General features: G+C 33.8%; 1 protein-coding gene across 5 annotated transcripts in view; it reads right to left on the bottom strand.

Annotated features, from left to right (window-relative positions):
* The window catches only part of GRIK2 (glutamate ionotropic receptor kainate type subunit 2), a 661616-nt gene that overhangs the window by 350846 nt on the left and 295713 nt on the right, over positions 1-15057 (bottom strand). For all 5 annotated transcript variants that reach the window (XM_045499147.1, XM_045499151.1, XM_045499149.1 and 2 more), the window contains exon 7: positions 13197-13370. In XM_045499147.1, the coding sequence (XP_045355103.1) occupies positions 13197-13370 (174 nt within the window). The remainder of the gene's footprint in view (positions 1-13196; positions 13371-15057) is intronic.

Raw genomic sequence — 15057 nt, 5'->3', positions numbered from 1 at the left:
ATCATCATCTCAGATCCTACAAGTCTGCAATCAATGCCATCCCGTTTCTAAGCCACCTCCTGCAGGTGGCCGCATGTTTCTTAAAAGCATTAGTGTCTTCCCAGTCACTTAAACTGGGAAGCTCAAAGGCCTGTCTTATCTCCTTATTCGCCTTTCCCATCTCAAAAAAAAAGGCTTCCTGTTCAATCATTCCTTTGAGTCTTATCAACGTTTATTTATTTTTGGGACAGAGAGAGACAGAGCATGAACGGGGGAAGGGCAGAGAGAGAGGGAGACACAGAATCGGAAACAGGCTCCAGGCTCTGAGCCATCAGCCCAGAGCCCGACGCGGGGCTCGAACTCACGGACCGCGAGATCGAGATCGTGACCTGGCTGAAGTCGGACGCTTAACCGACTGCGCCACCCAGGCGCCCCTCCTTTGAGTCTTATCTACTCTACTTCCAGTCCTTATTACTGTAGGCTTGGATTACAGCTTCCTGCCTCCATTGGAGTGAGTCTACTGCACCTGCACAGTGTCACCAGATGAGACTTTCTGGGAGCAGGATTAGCACATTATCAAATTAGAAAGGCCTTCGACATAAAGCTCAGCTCCATCTTCTGATTTGAATGTCCTTGCACAACATACTAAACATATTTGAGTCCCAGTTCCATCGTTTGTAAAGTGAGAAATAAAACATGTAGCATTTGGGGGATAATCAGAGGTAGTATAAGGCAAGCATATCTTTACATAACAACCACAAATGGCATAATGTTTAGTAAAGAGTAGATACACAGTAAATGGCAAATATTACTTTTATTGCACTCCCCTATTCTAGAACATTTAATAACGTCTTTCCATTCTCTTCTTCCAACATGGCCTTGCTGATCTCACCTAGTCTTATTCGCACTACCTCCTCCAAAATTCCTTTTCCAATCACACACAATTCTTAGATTGTTATAACACTGTGGAAGATGTGCCCAGTACTTGGTGATGCTGGAATAGTAATAACAGTAAAAGTAACAGAATTATGTTGAAAGACAGAAATATCAAATTATCTTGGCGTAAGTTTTCTTGTTCTGAACAGATCCATCAAAATGACCTTATTTATTTATTCATTTAAGTAGATGTATGCCAACTCTGCACCAACTCTGTAGTGGCCGTAGCAACCATGCATTTGATTTTACAGAGACCACTCTTTCCTCCTTAGCACCAGGGGCTAGAAAGTTGGTGGGAGGTGAGAAGATAAATTTGCAAAAGGGCTAAGGAAACTCCTTGGAGGAAAACAGCCAAGACCCCAATTCAGAATGCCCCCAACTAAGAAAGCACAATTAAGACAAGGCCTGAGAGCACTGGGGAGGGGCTGGGTCTGCAAACAAGCTGGGACTGATGTGGGGTTTCTGACTCAGCCACACGGGCACAATGGGTAGGTGCATGTTTGTTGTGTAAACTAAAAAGCTAGATAACTGAAAGCTGGAATAGTGGGGATCCAGACCAATGTGAGAATGAATTTGAGCCTTAGCCCCAATGCTGAGTGACCAGAAAGAACATGGAGAGACAATTGGCAAATATAGCCTCTAACACAAGAGGCAACAGAAGCATGGGTACACAGAGATGACCATTTGACTGCCACATTTTCAGCAGAAATACCAGGATGCCAAGTCTGACAGCAGCTCCAGGATCCAGTACCACTTTCTGAAGTGCTTCAAACCTGGTGGCAGCTATGGAATTCTCCAGCTGGAAAACAGTATGTCTGACTGGAGCATCCTACAAGCACCAACTGGCCTGATCAAACTGATCATGTCTCACAGGATGGTAGATGTTTGATCATGTCCAGTGAGGGAACTACAAAGACAGAGAACTGTTCTTCCTGTTTTATGTGAAGTTGAGATTACATCCTAAACAAAAAGTGGGTAAACTCCTATCTAAAAACACTATTTTCTACATATACTCCTTACTACATGCCAACGTTTATTATTATTATTATTATTATTATTATTATTATTATTTAAGGCTGTGTTTTACTTTCCTTACTAAATTGATAATTCATCATGTATATATGTATATATATATATATATACATATATACATATATATACATACACATATATATATTTGTCACCCATATGGTCTAATACCACACATTGCATATAATAGATGTTCAATAAATATTTGGAGAATGAATTAATGACTAACAATACATGGGAATTTTTCATGAAGGATTGATTTGGTACCATTTCAACATCTGTGTCTGTTTAATAACTTCGCTTTTCTTTTCTGGTTCAATTTGGTCACAGGGTATTCTGAAGATTAATGAATAAAATATTTATGAACTCTTTTAGAAAGGCAAATGAAAGATCAACATAATATTTCCTCTCTGCATAATAAAGAAAGAGAATTCCTAATATCCTTTAGGCAAATTCACCTTAAAACTCTTCATTTCATTTTGTCTGAAATATTCTTTTGATTTATTAATGTGGATTTAAAGAGTATTGGCCAAGCGTATCTTGGATATTAGTGCATCAGAGTAGATCTTTGACCATTTCTTAAACCTTTAAATCACAAAACTGCATAGGCTACACTTTTTAAAAAATTGTCTTTCTAGTGTAAGTATAATTACTTAGGTACCACTGATGAAATTAACATCAACAAATTGATAGTAAAGCTGGTGGGGCGCCTGGGTGGCGCAGTCGGTTAAGCGTCCAACTTCAGCCAGGTCACGATCTCGCGGTCCGTGAGTTCGAGCCCTGCGTCGGGCTCTGGGCTGATGGCTCAGAGCCTGGAGCCTGTTTCCGATTCTGTGTCTCCCTCTCTCTCTGCCCCTCCCCCGTTCATGCTCTGTCTCTCTCTGTCCCAAAAATAAAACGTTGAAAAAAAAAATTATAAAAAAAATAAAGTAGTTTTTACATAGTTGCATGCTTATACACTTGTTCTATTTGTATACACAGGATATCAGAAGACTTTGAGAGTGATGAAGTTTACTCTGAATAGAAATATTACTTACACTAAATGCAAAAATTGTATTTGCCTTGAAGTGAATGGATACCGATTTTGGAGGATTTTCTATGTGCTAGATACTGTCTTTGAGCAGTATAAAAGTTACGTATTTAATCTTCACAGTGACATTTTGATGTAGGCATTACTATTTCCACCAAATAGATGAGGTACTTGATGCTCAGAAATGTTAGGTAAGTAGCAGAAGTTTACAAAAGTAAAAATAAGTAGATTTCAGTTTTAACAGTCGGGCGATTCCGATTCCAAAGTTTTTACTCGAAGGTAGAAATAGATTTAACAGTCTTTGATAATTGACATAAAAGAGCCAAGCAAAAATCCAACCTTTAATTCTATGCCAACAAGCCATCTTTTTAATCTAAAAAAGTAGGGAGGAAATAAATGATACACAACCAGAAGTTTCATAAACTTCTAACTAGATTTAAAACCTGTTCAATAGTGATATATCAGTCTAATTGCACATTTCAAATTATTGTGATTGGGTCCAGTTTTAAAGAAGCGTACTAGATTCAAGTACCAAGTAGATTCTGTATGAATCTTCCTTAGTTCTCTATGTCAATTAACCATCCAATACACACACACACACTCACACACACCAACTACTATGGTATTAATGCATACAAGAGATAACAAATGATGTTGGAATAATATGACTGAATTATCTTTTAAAGTAATCTCTACCCCCAACATGAGGCTTGAACTCAGGAACCTGAGACCAAGACTAGCATGTTCTGCCGACTGAGCCAGCCAGACAACCCCATGGTTGAGTTAATTAAACTATAAACACCATATCAAAATTTGTTCTACATTTATAAGGCACCAGGAGTTTAGGAGGAGTCATTGATATAGTTTGTAATTATAAAAACTTAGATACATTAATATTTTTATACGTTAATGCATTATCTCTTTCAATCTTTAGAACAACACACAAAATTGATTATTTCTATTTGACAAGTGAGGCTCAAAGAGGTTAAGTAACTTGCCTGAAGTAACAGCATTAGAAATGGCTGAAAATGGGATGCAGATGCTGACTTCTGATCCCTATTTATTAATTTAATTTTTTTGGGAAGGAAACTGGCGTGAAAATTTGTACATTAAAGTTGAAGAAGAAGCACTAAATGTAATATTTTTTGCTGGTCTCTAATTCATCATACCTAAATTTTATCTTTGGATGCTAAAGGACTCCTTTATATTTGCTTCAGACTATAGTACAGGGATCTTCCTTTATATATCATCTACCCATTCTATGTATCTGCATCTATAAAATGAGGATTATAACTGCCCCATGATATTGTTGGAGGTAATAATAATATTAGGATGCAGTAAGTGTTAAATACATTTCACAGTTAGGTCATTTTATAGTTGAGATTGTCAATAGAAAAGGTAACATGTATCAGGAGCTAGTTTCAAAGTTTATATACAAAGTCCTTGTTTGAATCAAACTTCCTAGGCTGCTGTACATTCTAGGGCCCTTAATGTTCATACTTCATAAATGTGTATGTTCCTACTTCTAATAACACAGTCAGATAATTCTTGGACTCAAACAGGCAAGAGCATTTCTGCATTGGTAAGATACAGGTGTAGGTTATCTAAAAACAAAAAAAGAGGAAAATATCTACTGTTGTATCTATCTACATGAAAAAAATTTACAATTATTGTTTATTATATATAACACAAATTTCACTATATAACAAATCCTTGACTTATTTGTAACATTTTCTAGCTATCTTAATTTTTAAATATAATTCTTCTGAAATTGAGCATGACAAAACAAGCTGCAATTTGTTATAAGTCACGGTTGCAAAGAAGGAAAATTTGTTAAAATTTGACAGACATACTGAGTCTAAAATTAATAAAATATAAAATTAAATGTTACATATTTATACATAAATATTTTATAAATAGTTAACACTTAATATTTCATTTAAAAATCTATCAAAAATATACATATTTAGTATACTGAGGCCATATATTATAAACGATAATTATCCTAATAATATTGGAGCCACTAACATTGTCTCTCTAGTAGATAAATAAGGATACGGCTTACCGTTTATAACAATATCTAAAAGTAATATAAATCTATATAAATATAAATAATAAACATATATATTTATATTATTTGTTTTTATATAAAACTGATATAAGTATTTAAATGGAAACTATGTCAATATTTATTATTTAAAATTGAGGGGTGCCTGGCTAGTTCAGTCAGAACAGCATGGGACTCTTGAAATTAGGGTTCTGAATTTGAGCTCCATGTTAGGTGTAGAGATTATAAATAAATAAATAATAAAAATTAAAAATAGGGGTGCCTGGGTGGCTCAGTGGGTTAAGTATCTGACTCTTGATTTTGGCCAGGTCACAATCTCACTTTTTTGTGAGTTCAAGCCTGCATGGGCTTTGTGCTGACAACATGGCGCCTGCTTGAGATTCTTCTTCTCTCTCTGACCCTCCCGGCTTGCACTCTGCCTCTCTCAAAATAAATAAATAAACTTAAAAAAATTAAAAATTAAACTTTATTTTATTTAAAGACTGTAGTGAGGCCAAGATATCTTTTATCTGGTATTGCATTTCAATATTTTTAATATAAATTCTAAAATTATAAAAATAATAAATAAAATTCCTAAAATAAATTCCTAAAATTATGAATAAAATGGAATAATACAAAAAATATAGTTTTGATAGTAATCACCACTAGTCTACTCCCTTTCAGTCCATACCCCATTTCTAAATACAGAAGGTAGCTTCGCTCTGTGTATTTTATTCTTAAGGTGAACAAATAGTCAAAAAATGCTTGGTGCATTGTAGAATAGATTCACTCTCTTTTTATTTTAGAAATAGATCCAATGAAGAGAAGGTACTATTGTTTATAGCAACTGTTAATCTTCCTTAGTCAGAACTTTTCTGTAGTTCATTATGAATCTGTATCTGAGTAATAATATTTCTTGTTATTTATATGCCTCAGTGCCATTTCTTCCTCTCTGGTTTAAATAATTTCAACCAGTATTTCATGCTGACTTTAACTATTCTGAATTTCTATATGTTAAATGTTATACATTTATAATTGTCTATTAACTAAATGGTATGTAAAAATTTTATCCCAGTTTTTCTCCCATTGTTTCCCAATCCATTTTCCTCTAATCCAGGATGGTGAACACTATGTCAAATTTGCTGTTAGCCCCTTTCTAACCTGAATGTCTGCTCTAGTAAAAGAATCTATTGCTTATTTTCTTAACCATTCTCTATTCCCTTTATATTGTGCCCTGTAGTTGCTTTCCTTACACCATCTGTGATTGATTATACCTATATGTAACTATATAGCTATTAAATATAAAATAAGAAGCTGAGGAAAGTTGTGAACAGTAATGTATTAATACAAGTTTGTATTGCATGATTTTAGATAAGTGTTTTAAAGATAAAATTTGCTCTTGAGGATAGAAGGGGTAAAAAAAAAAATCTCATGATTCAACCCTACTTTTTTAAGTGAAAAGTTTAAAAATTGGCCTAAAAAATAACATGGGGCGCCTGGGTGGCTCAGTCGGTGGAGTGTCCGACTTCGGCTCAGGTCATGATCTGGCGGTCTGTGAGTTCAAGCCCCGCGTGGGGCTCTGTGCTGACAGCTCGGAGCCTGGAGCCTGCTTCAGATTCTGTGTGTCCCTCTTTCTCTGCCCCTTCCCCGCTCTGTCTCTCTCTGTCTCTCAAAAATGAATAAACGTTAATTTTTTTTTTAAATAACATGATTATGAAGGAAATGATTCATTGCAACCGCCATTTTCCATGTAAGGAACAATTACTTAAAATGGAAACTCCAACTCTTTACTAGCTTTAGATAAATGCTGATTACTTAATCTGTCAATAAGCAAAGGCAATTAAATGGAATGTTGTATGTTAATGAAACAATGGGGGTTGTTAGGTCATCTCAATTATTTATATTCAGATTTAACTTGCAGCCTAGTATATCATGGAAGATTAATAGGTATTAAAATGAAGAAATATAGTGCCATTCTGTTATCCATGCCACAAATTCTATGTCCTTTTACCATTCAGTAAATCAATCATATACAAATGTAATGAATGTTGTGTTTATGACTTCATAATATACTCTGAAATATCTTATGCAAATATTTCTGCTATAATGATTATAATATAGACCCCTAAATATTTCTTCTGTGGTAAAGACAAGAATAAAACTAGCAGTTATATTGATAAACATTGTTAAATGTTACACATTTTTCAGCAAACTATTAAGAAGTCATGGAAAACTCCTGGTAAATTTATGTTTGTCTTTTGCTATCACAAAATAGCATGGAAAACAAGGAATTTTAACAAGAATTTGAAGGAAGACTTAGGAAACTAGATCGATCAAAGACACACAAAATTGAGAAGAAGTCAACAAGTTCGAATACGATTTTTGTACTGACAGAGATGTGAGATGTGATCATTGAGACACTATCTTCTGATTTTGTCAATTTCCTAAGCTCTGTGAGTAAACAGACATATTGTCTTCACCACCAAATTTTGAATGCCTGGTATCAAGCCCAGAATACACAGCACACACACAATTAAAATTGATAACAGAAAAAACAATTAAGTTATTACTTGGCTACTTTTTATTCCTCTGGTGTTTTAGTGGGATGCAAGATAAAGTCAGATTTTTCAAAATGCCTTTATTGATTAAAAAATGAAGAGTTAGTTTGATCCGTTGTCTGGTAAAACCTTATATTCTCTTTTCAACTGAATCGAAGAAAACAGCTTCAGCTGATTAAGCAGACAGCGGCAAAGATAGGCTTGTAGGTCTAGAAGTAAATGAATGCCTGCCTGGTCATACTTCATATCTCTGTGATTCTATTTTCTAAAGGCAAATCTTTGTACAGTAGCAGAGTGATCACTATTGCACCCTTCATATATAAGCTAACTCCCTGCTGTGAATTGGTACACATTTATCTTTAAAGTTAATCAAATGATGACAGAAATTATAAACTTTCTGCGCTATGGTCTGTCATTATAAATAAATAGTTTTTAGGAGGACATTGGAACTTAAATACATAAAGACTCACCTCTCTTATAAACATTTTCACTCTTTGGTAAAAGAGAAGGGACAGAACTTTTTTAACTCACTAAACTTTCACTATTTAATCAGAAGTATTTCTAAGCTTTTGCCTTTTAATAAATTTTGTCTAACAAATATGTGAGATTAGCCTAATTTCATTTTCTAAATGATTAGATATCTCAACAATAAAATGTAACTATGCAAATTTTAAAAAAAAAAGCTCCCTAAAACATATTTAGGAAAATGAGAGAATCTAGTGATGAGAACACAGCTGTAATGTGATTAGAATAAATTAACACACACATTTATTCAGTCAGCCATTCCTTCCTTCATTATTAAGGAATGAAGGGCTTAACTAGTACAGGGCATTCAAAGATAAGGAAACCTACTTCTTGCCTCCAAAGAGTTATAGTCTTTTGGAAAAGAGATGTGAAAACAAACAAAAATACCAGAGCTAAATTTCAACATGGGGTTTAAACAAAATGTGCATAAATGAAGGAACACACAGGTAAAAATCACAAAAAAAGGTAACAGATGATCTGAAATTTAGAGCACAAGGAGGAAGAGGCCAAACATTCAGATAATGGGAGCACCCCATAGTGAGATGAGGAGGACCCCGTATTGTGGTGAGATGGGTGGCTTCAAAGAGCAGGGAGCAAACAGGAGGCTGAACAAGCAGCAGAAGCCAGATCATGGAGGGCCTTGTAGGTTTGGCAAATGGGTTGAAATCTCATCTAGCAAATGACAAGGGGTCATGAGCCATGTTCACACTAGAAAGAAGGTAAATGTAGGGGAGAGACGTTAGGGCTGGGACTTCAGTGAGGAGGCTTGCAACAGCCAGAGGAGAGATCACATGGTTTTTAACTAAGACGTGGGTCTACGGGGGGGAAAGAAGAATGTAGTGAAGAAAGATATTGAGATAATAGGTTTGACAGTGTTTGATGACTGTTGGGTGTGAAAAGAGGGGTAAGGAAATGGAGATAGCAGTTGGTATTCAAAGTTTGTATTTCCAAAATACTAATCTCCCTATAGTAATTCAAATGATGTAGCCAAGCAACACAATCATTATTGATTTGTGTTTTAAATTAATATTATCAAGGAATATATGTTACACATCAACATAAGGAAACAAATGGTACTTTTAAGCTACCGGATAAAGACAGGTCCATTAGTACTAATAAGTATAGGCATAATGGCAGCATTGGGAAAAAAATGTCTTGGACACAGCTGTTTAAACTGACCTGGAGGTATTTCTACTTGATTTCATTGTCTTGAATTGAGATTGCTGCAAATTCAATATATCAATAATAACTACAGCCATCATCAGCTCTGATGGGTTCAAAAAAGTGAATTCCTGCCCTTTGGTAACTGTGTGTGGAAAAGGCAGATGTCTGGGCAGAAGACTGGGAGCTGTGTCATCTGATCAGCAGTAAAGAACAGTGGTAATATCCACTTAGGGGACGTCCATACTCCTAGGAGCATGGAAACATGTAAATAATCAGCAAAGAATGCACAATAGAGAAAGGTTTTTATAGTAAAGGCTCATGTCTGGGGAGAAGTCTAGCACGCTGACTGGACGGCAGTGTGTGGACATTGGGGGAAGTGTGAGAAAGGTGACATGAATTAAAAACAAACAAACAAAAAACTCTAATGTGTGAAGGGTTGGACTTCCTTTTTCACATCCTCCTTGAAGAGATTGGGCTTGGATATACTGTATGACTTGGTTTCTTGGTTGGGTTTGTAACAAATGAAGATAAAAATTTTACTGAGCTAATAACATTAATATCTTTATTATGATGACCCCAAACTATAGAAGAAACCACAACAACAGGATAAATGGTCTTGTATTCAATAATCATTTAGCAGATAAACACTTGACCCAAGGGTCAGTTAAGGTGCTAACTCAACCAGAAAAATTCTTATGAATCCAATTCATTGTTTCCATTTATAGCTCAACATGAAGGAAGAATTTGAAAGTCTAAGCACTATGATCTTACATACTGACAAATGACTGTGATACTGATAATAATAGGTCTTGCTCCAAGTACTAGGGACTTTGCTGATAATCTCATTTCTTTATGGTACCATAGGGAGAAAAAAAGAACAAGAGATATATAAACACTGAGATCTCATGAATTGACTGAAGGGAATGTTGCCAACACCACAATGCCAGGCTATAATTCTTTTCTTTTCTAACTAGACTCCTCTTAATTTCCTGACTTCATTCATGGTGGGAATAGCCTATTAATTTCTTTTTCTAAACATTTAATGAATGAGAAAATGCTTACAATATGATCTTTAATGAAAAAGAAAAATAATACTCATGCAAGGCATAAGAATACCATTTTTATGCAGACCTTATACTGGTTTTATTTTTATCATAATCATGCACTATTAAAATTAAGAATTAATTGTATATACTTAAAATATTTTACATATTATATTTTATACTACTATATAATGGTATATAATGAGAAGATTTTTAAAGATATTATCATTTTTCAAAGGGGAATTTTTAAAAAGTAATCAATCTGCATCCATTTTGGAAGACATCTTTATTTTAACGGCAAACTTCATGTCTACTTCCAAAATAATTTCTGTTCCATGCTCTATGTATAAATATAATAAAATAAATAACTGGTCTACATTTTTAGATAAGAAATATTATTCAGAAAGCACTCACACAAGTAAATTTATCTTCAGCTCACTCATTTAAAAAATGTTTTCATTTTTAAATCTCAAGTTTTCTGATGAAAACTTTGTAGTTTGAAGAACTAAAAATATATAAATGATGGGGCAATCATCTCTTATATGTGAACATTTTTGATTCTGTCTTATTTAGTATGCCACCTGGAAATGACTACAGCAAAGGTAAAAGTGTTGGCATCGAATATTTGTCTAAAGACTTCAAAATCCGTGGTCTGTATACAATGTGCAGAGTTTTCAATTAAATAGGCTAATTTTCTCATTTTCTTGCCAGTGCATTTTCATTCTATCACTTATCCACTCTTACCAAATCACCTGCCAATTCAGAAGGACAGAATTGAGGAGGCATGGACTCATGGCTAGAAACAAACAAACAAACAAATAAACAAACAAAAAACCCAGACCTGTATTCCTCCTAACACCCTGTCTTTTTGTTCCATCTTCTGAAGGTTAATTCTCTCCAAGAGACCTTGCCTTACTGGATGACAAGAAATTAATACATCTTCCTTTGTATTTATCTGTCTTTCAAGAGTCTCAATAAGTTACTTACAAGTTAGTACTTTGTTTCAGGGGATGGCATGTGGAGTCATATAGGGAATCATACAGAAATATAGAGAATACCTAAGTAAAACTGGGTAATTTTTCTGATTCTGATATATAAAGCAGAACACTAATCCTTGGGCATATTAGTAGAAGTCAGAGTTAAATGTTAAGTAAAGTCTTAAAATTGCCATAATATCATTGATTTTTCCTAAAAATCATTCAAAAATGACTTTGAGTAACAATAAGATATCCACCGTGAAGTTAAAGATTGACAAAGTTAGCTAAAAACCATATGTGGGAAAAATATGTACATGATTAAAATGACAATTAAAAATACAGGACATATTTTAGTTTAAAAAATAACATTGTCTTGTTAAGTTCCAAAAGTTCAATTCAACATCTTCAAACAGAATAAAGCATAATATTTGTAATTTTTTTAGGTTGTATTTTATTTTTAATCTGGATATACTTCAGAGAAAAAAATATATTCATTTTAAAGTTATTTAGATATTTTCCTCCCAATAAAGTTTCTCAAATATATCTTAGGTTAATACCAAAATATTAGAATAAGTCAGCTATTTCCATTTTTATGTAAAAGAGTGATATTCCCCTTATATTATTTCTTTAAAAATTATTATGAATATGAGATATTTTCAAATTCTACGAGGTTGTTTTTCTCAAAAAAACAAAAATCTTCTTTTAAGGAAAAAATAATCAAATTTTTATCTTTATTTTGCTACGTTAAAAACATACTTTGAACCCCTATTGAAGCAATTAATGGAAAGTTATAATCATAATAGAAAAAGCTTTTCCACCCATCAGGATAGAGAATGTTATGCTTATAAAATTTCCACTTAGGCTGACACTTAATAAAAGCAGGTTGTAATGACTTAGGAAATGTACAGATTGCCACGGTGTTTAGCTGTTTCCTAAATTGTAGCAATTATTTGGTCTACAGAAAACAGATTTAATGAAAATGTATCAGACATTTATAATTTGTTTAAATAGAATAGTATAAAAGTAGTATAGTATAAATCGACCTGGTTTTATAAGGTAGCCAGTACTTATAGTTGGCTATTGAGCACTTGAAATGTCACTAGTCTGAATTAATATGTATGGTGTCAGATACACAACAATTTTCAAAGACTTAGTAGCAAAAAGAAAATGAAAAACATCTGCCATAATTTTTATACTGATTACCTGTTCAAATAATAGTATTTTTTAATACAATCAGTTAAATGACATAAATTAATAACATTGATTTTTACTTGGGTTTTTTTTTTGTGTTTTTTTTAACATAGCTATCAGAAAATGTTAAATTATATTTGTGCCTTGCCTTAGATTTTCACTGACAGCAGTGGTATAAATAGCTAAACTTCTAGAAGAATGTACCCTTCTTTACAGTTTATGTATAAATCCAGTTTCTAGGTGTAATCAAGGACTTGAAAATGATAAGTGTGATTATTGGTTGGTCTTGAGCCATAAAGAGTGAATAACTCAAAGGATATTTTTTGTGTGATGTAGGTCATCTATATGATATCAGAAACCAACAGGATGAAGAATAATCATGTATGGGTAGTTAAGATCAAAGGATAACTATTAGGTTAACATCTTCTTCTCAGTCTCTAATTTATCCTATATATGGCACCCATTAATCTTAGAGATATCTCTACATTGCAGGTATTCTAACTATAGTTGTAATGTCTTTTTAGATACTTGTATACATGTACAAATTTACCATATAAAATTAATTTAGAAAATCATAATAGAATTATTTGCAATAGTAGCTCTGATATCATGCCTTTGATGTCAAACAATTAAACCCAAGTTTGTATGCAGAAGATTTAAAGATTTATACAATATCACTTAAAACACACAAACTGATCTTTAAGTGGGAATTCATACCGTCATAAATCCATCCAGCAAACCTGAATCGGGTTTCGGAGGTGCCTGCAACCGTTCCATTGACCACTTTTCAATGATGGAGGAGACTTGCGTATTTTCTGTATTTAATATTCTGAACCCTGTCATGTTAACACCACTGTATCGGTAGGGCTCTACATCAAGAGCAAAGAGGTCCTGAAAGACAAATTTCTTTGTGTTATTATCAACAGAGTATATTCACAAACATGTATAATTAAAATAGTCAATTATTTTTACTTCCCTTAGAATAGCTAACATGATTGTTTCTCAAATGATGTTAACCATCACAAATCACAGAGATTCAAATAGGTTATTTTCATGCTTTGTCAATGCAAATGTATATATTCTAGGTAAATACGTATGTATGTATCATATTCTAATTCCACCAGTGAAACAACAGGCTTTTCTAAAACCTGCATTTAAGATTTGCATAAGCTTCCTTCTCCATATTAAGGATAGATTGCCCTTAAATTTTATGCATAAACATTTTATTTTTAACTGACTCGATTTTTTTTCTATGCGCTTCTTCCTTGACTGGTGACTAGCACTTTTTTTGTTTTTGTTTTTTGTTTATTTGTTTTTTAAGAAACAGTTCATGATATATGGCTTCTAACAAAAATTATATTAAAGCTGAGAGAAAAAGTTAACAAAACTGGCCTTTTTGGTTGTGGAACCCTGGCAGTTCCTTTGTTTTATACTCTACCCAACAAGTTCACTGTAAGGAACACTTTAGATTTGGCTGCCATTTCCAGATGGTAGTGAATGTTCTGGCTTTGCCATTTCATTTTCCCAGGAGAGAGGGGCCAAAGCATCCAGAAAAGCTGGAAGTCACCATAAGAACATGCAGCATGTGGGTCCTCTGCCCTCTTTCAAGCTGGCATTAGTTAATCCTTAGATCTTACAGACAATATTGGGAACCAGGGTAAGAGTAATGCCATTGGTCCTATAGGCAGCTTGTCCTGGATGCATACAGCTACATAGGCCACAAAATAGGATTAAAATTTAGTGGAGAGCAGCTGATATTGGTCTGAACTGTGCTCTGTGCTGTGAAAAATATAAGGGATTTTTAGGTTTTTATTTTTCAACATTTGCAATCTAGCCAAGGACACACACACACACATGCACACACACACACATACACACACACACACACACACACACACACGGGGGCAAAAGAGTAGAAGTGATAAGTGCAAGGAGTCAGAAGCAAGATGGGTAACTTTCCATTTTTATAGTCAAAAATAACTTCATAGAACAGATGGGATCTAAGCTGCCATTAAAGAATGGCCAGGCTCTTGGTAAGCAAAAGGGAAACAGATGTCATTCAAAGTGTCAGTAAAGGCACAAAAATTAGAAAACATAAATCCTATTCAGGAGACTGATCTAGATCAGTTTTTCTATAAAACAGAATTCATGAAGGAAAATAGCAACAACAGAAAATAGGAATGTTAGATTAAAATTAAATTTAAAAACGACCTTCAATTATAGGCTAATGACTTCTATAATCCTAAATGTGTTTTTTCTTTTTTTTTTAATTTATTTTTCCTTATTAAGGGATACTTTTGATTCCTCTAAAATCTTATGATTATGGTGGAACTTAGTTGTAACTGCATTGAAATAAAATTTGCTAATGAGTAAAGCCTTCCAATCCCTCTCCTGCAGCCTATCATTAAGTTTCTTACAGGCTGCAAAAAATAGCCTGGTGGGAAGTAATATAGAGATACAGCACAGTTAACCATAGTATTTGCAAGTAAAATACAAACTACTGTGTGAAGAAGCTCTATTGGAGGAGAGTTGTTTTTATAGGAAGCTATTGTGATCAACTACACTTTACTAATTTGGT

The sequence above is a fragment of the Leopardus geoffroyi genome, chromosome B2, assembly GCF_018350155.1.
Source record: "Leopardus geoffroyi isolate Oge1 chromosome B2, O.geoffroyi_Oge1_pat1.0, whole genome shotgun sequence".
NCBI classification, from domain to species: Eukaryota; Metazoa; Chordata; class Mammalia; order Carnivora; family Felidae; genus Leopardus; species Leopardus geoffroyi.
Note: the sequence above shows the minus strand (reverse complement) of the source record. Positions and strands in the feature narration are given on the sequence as shown.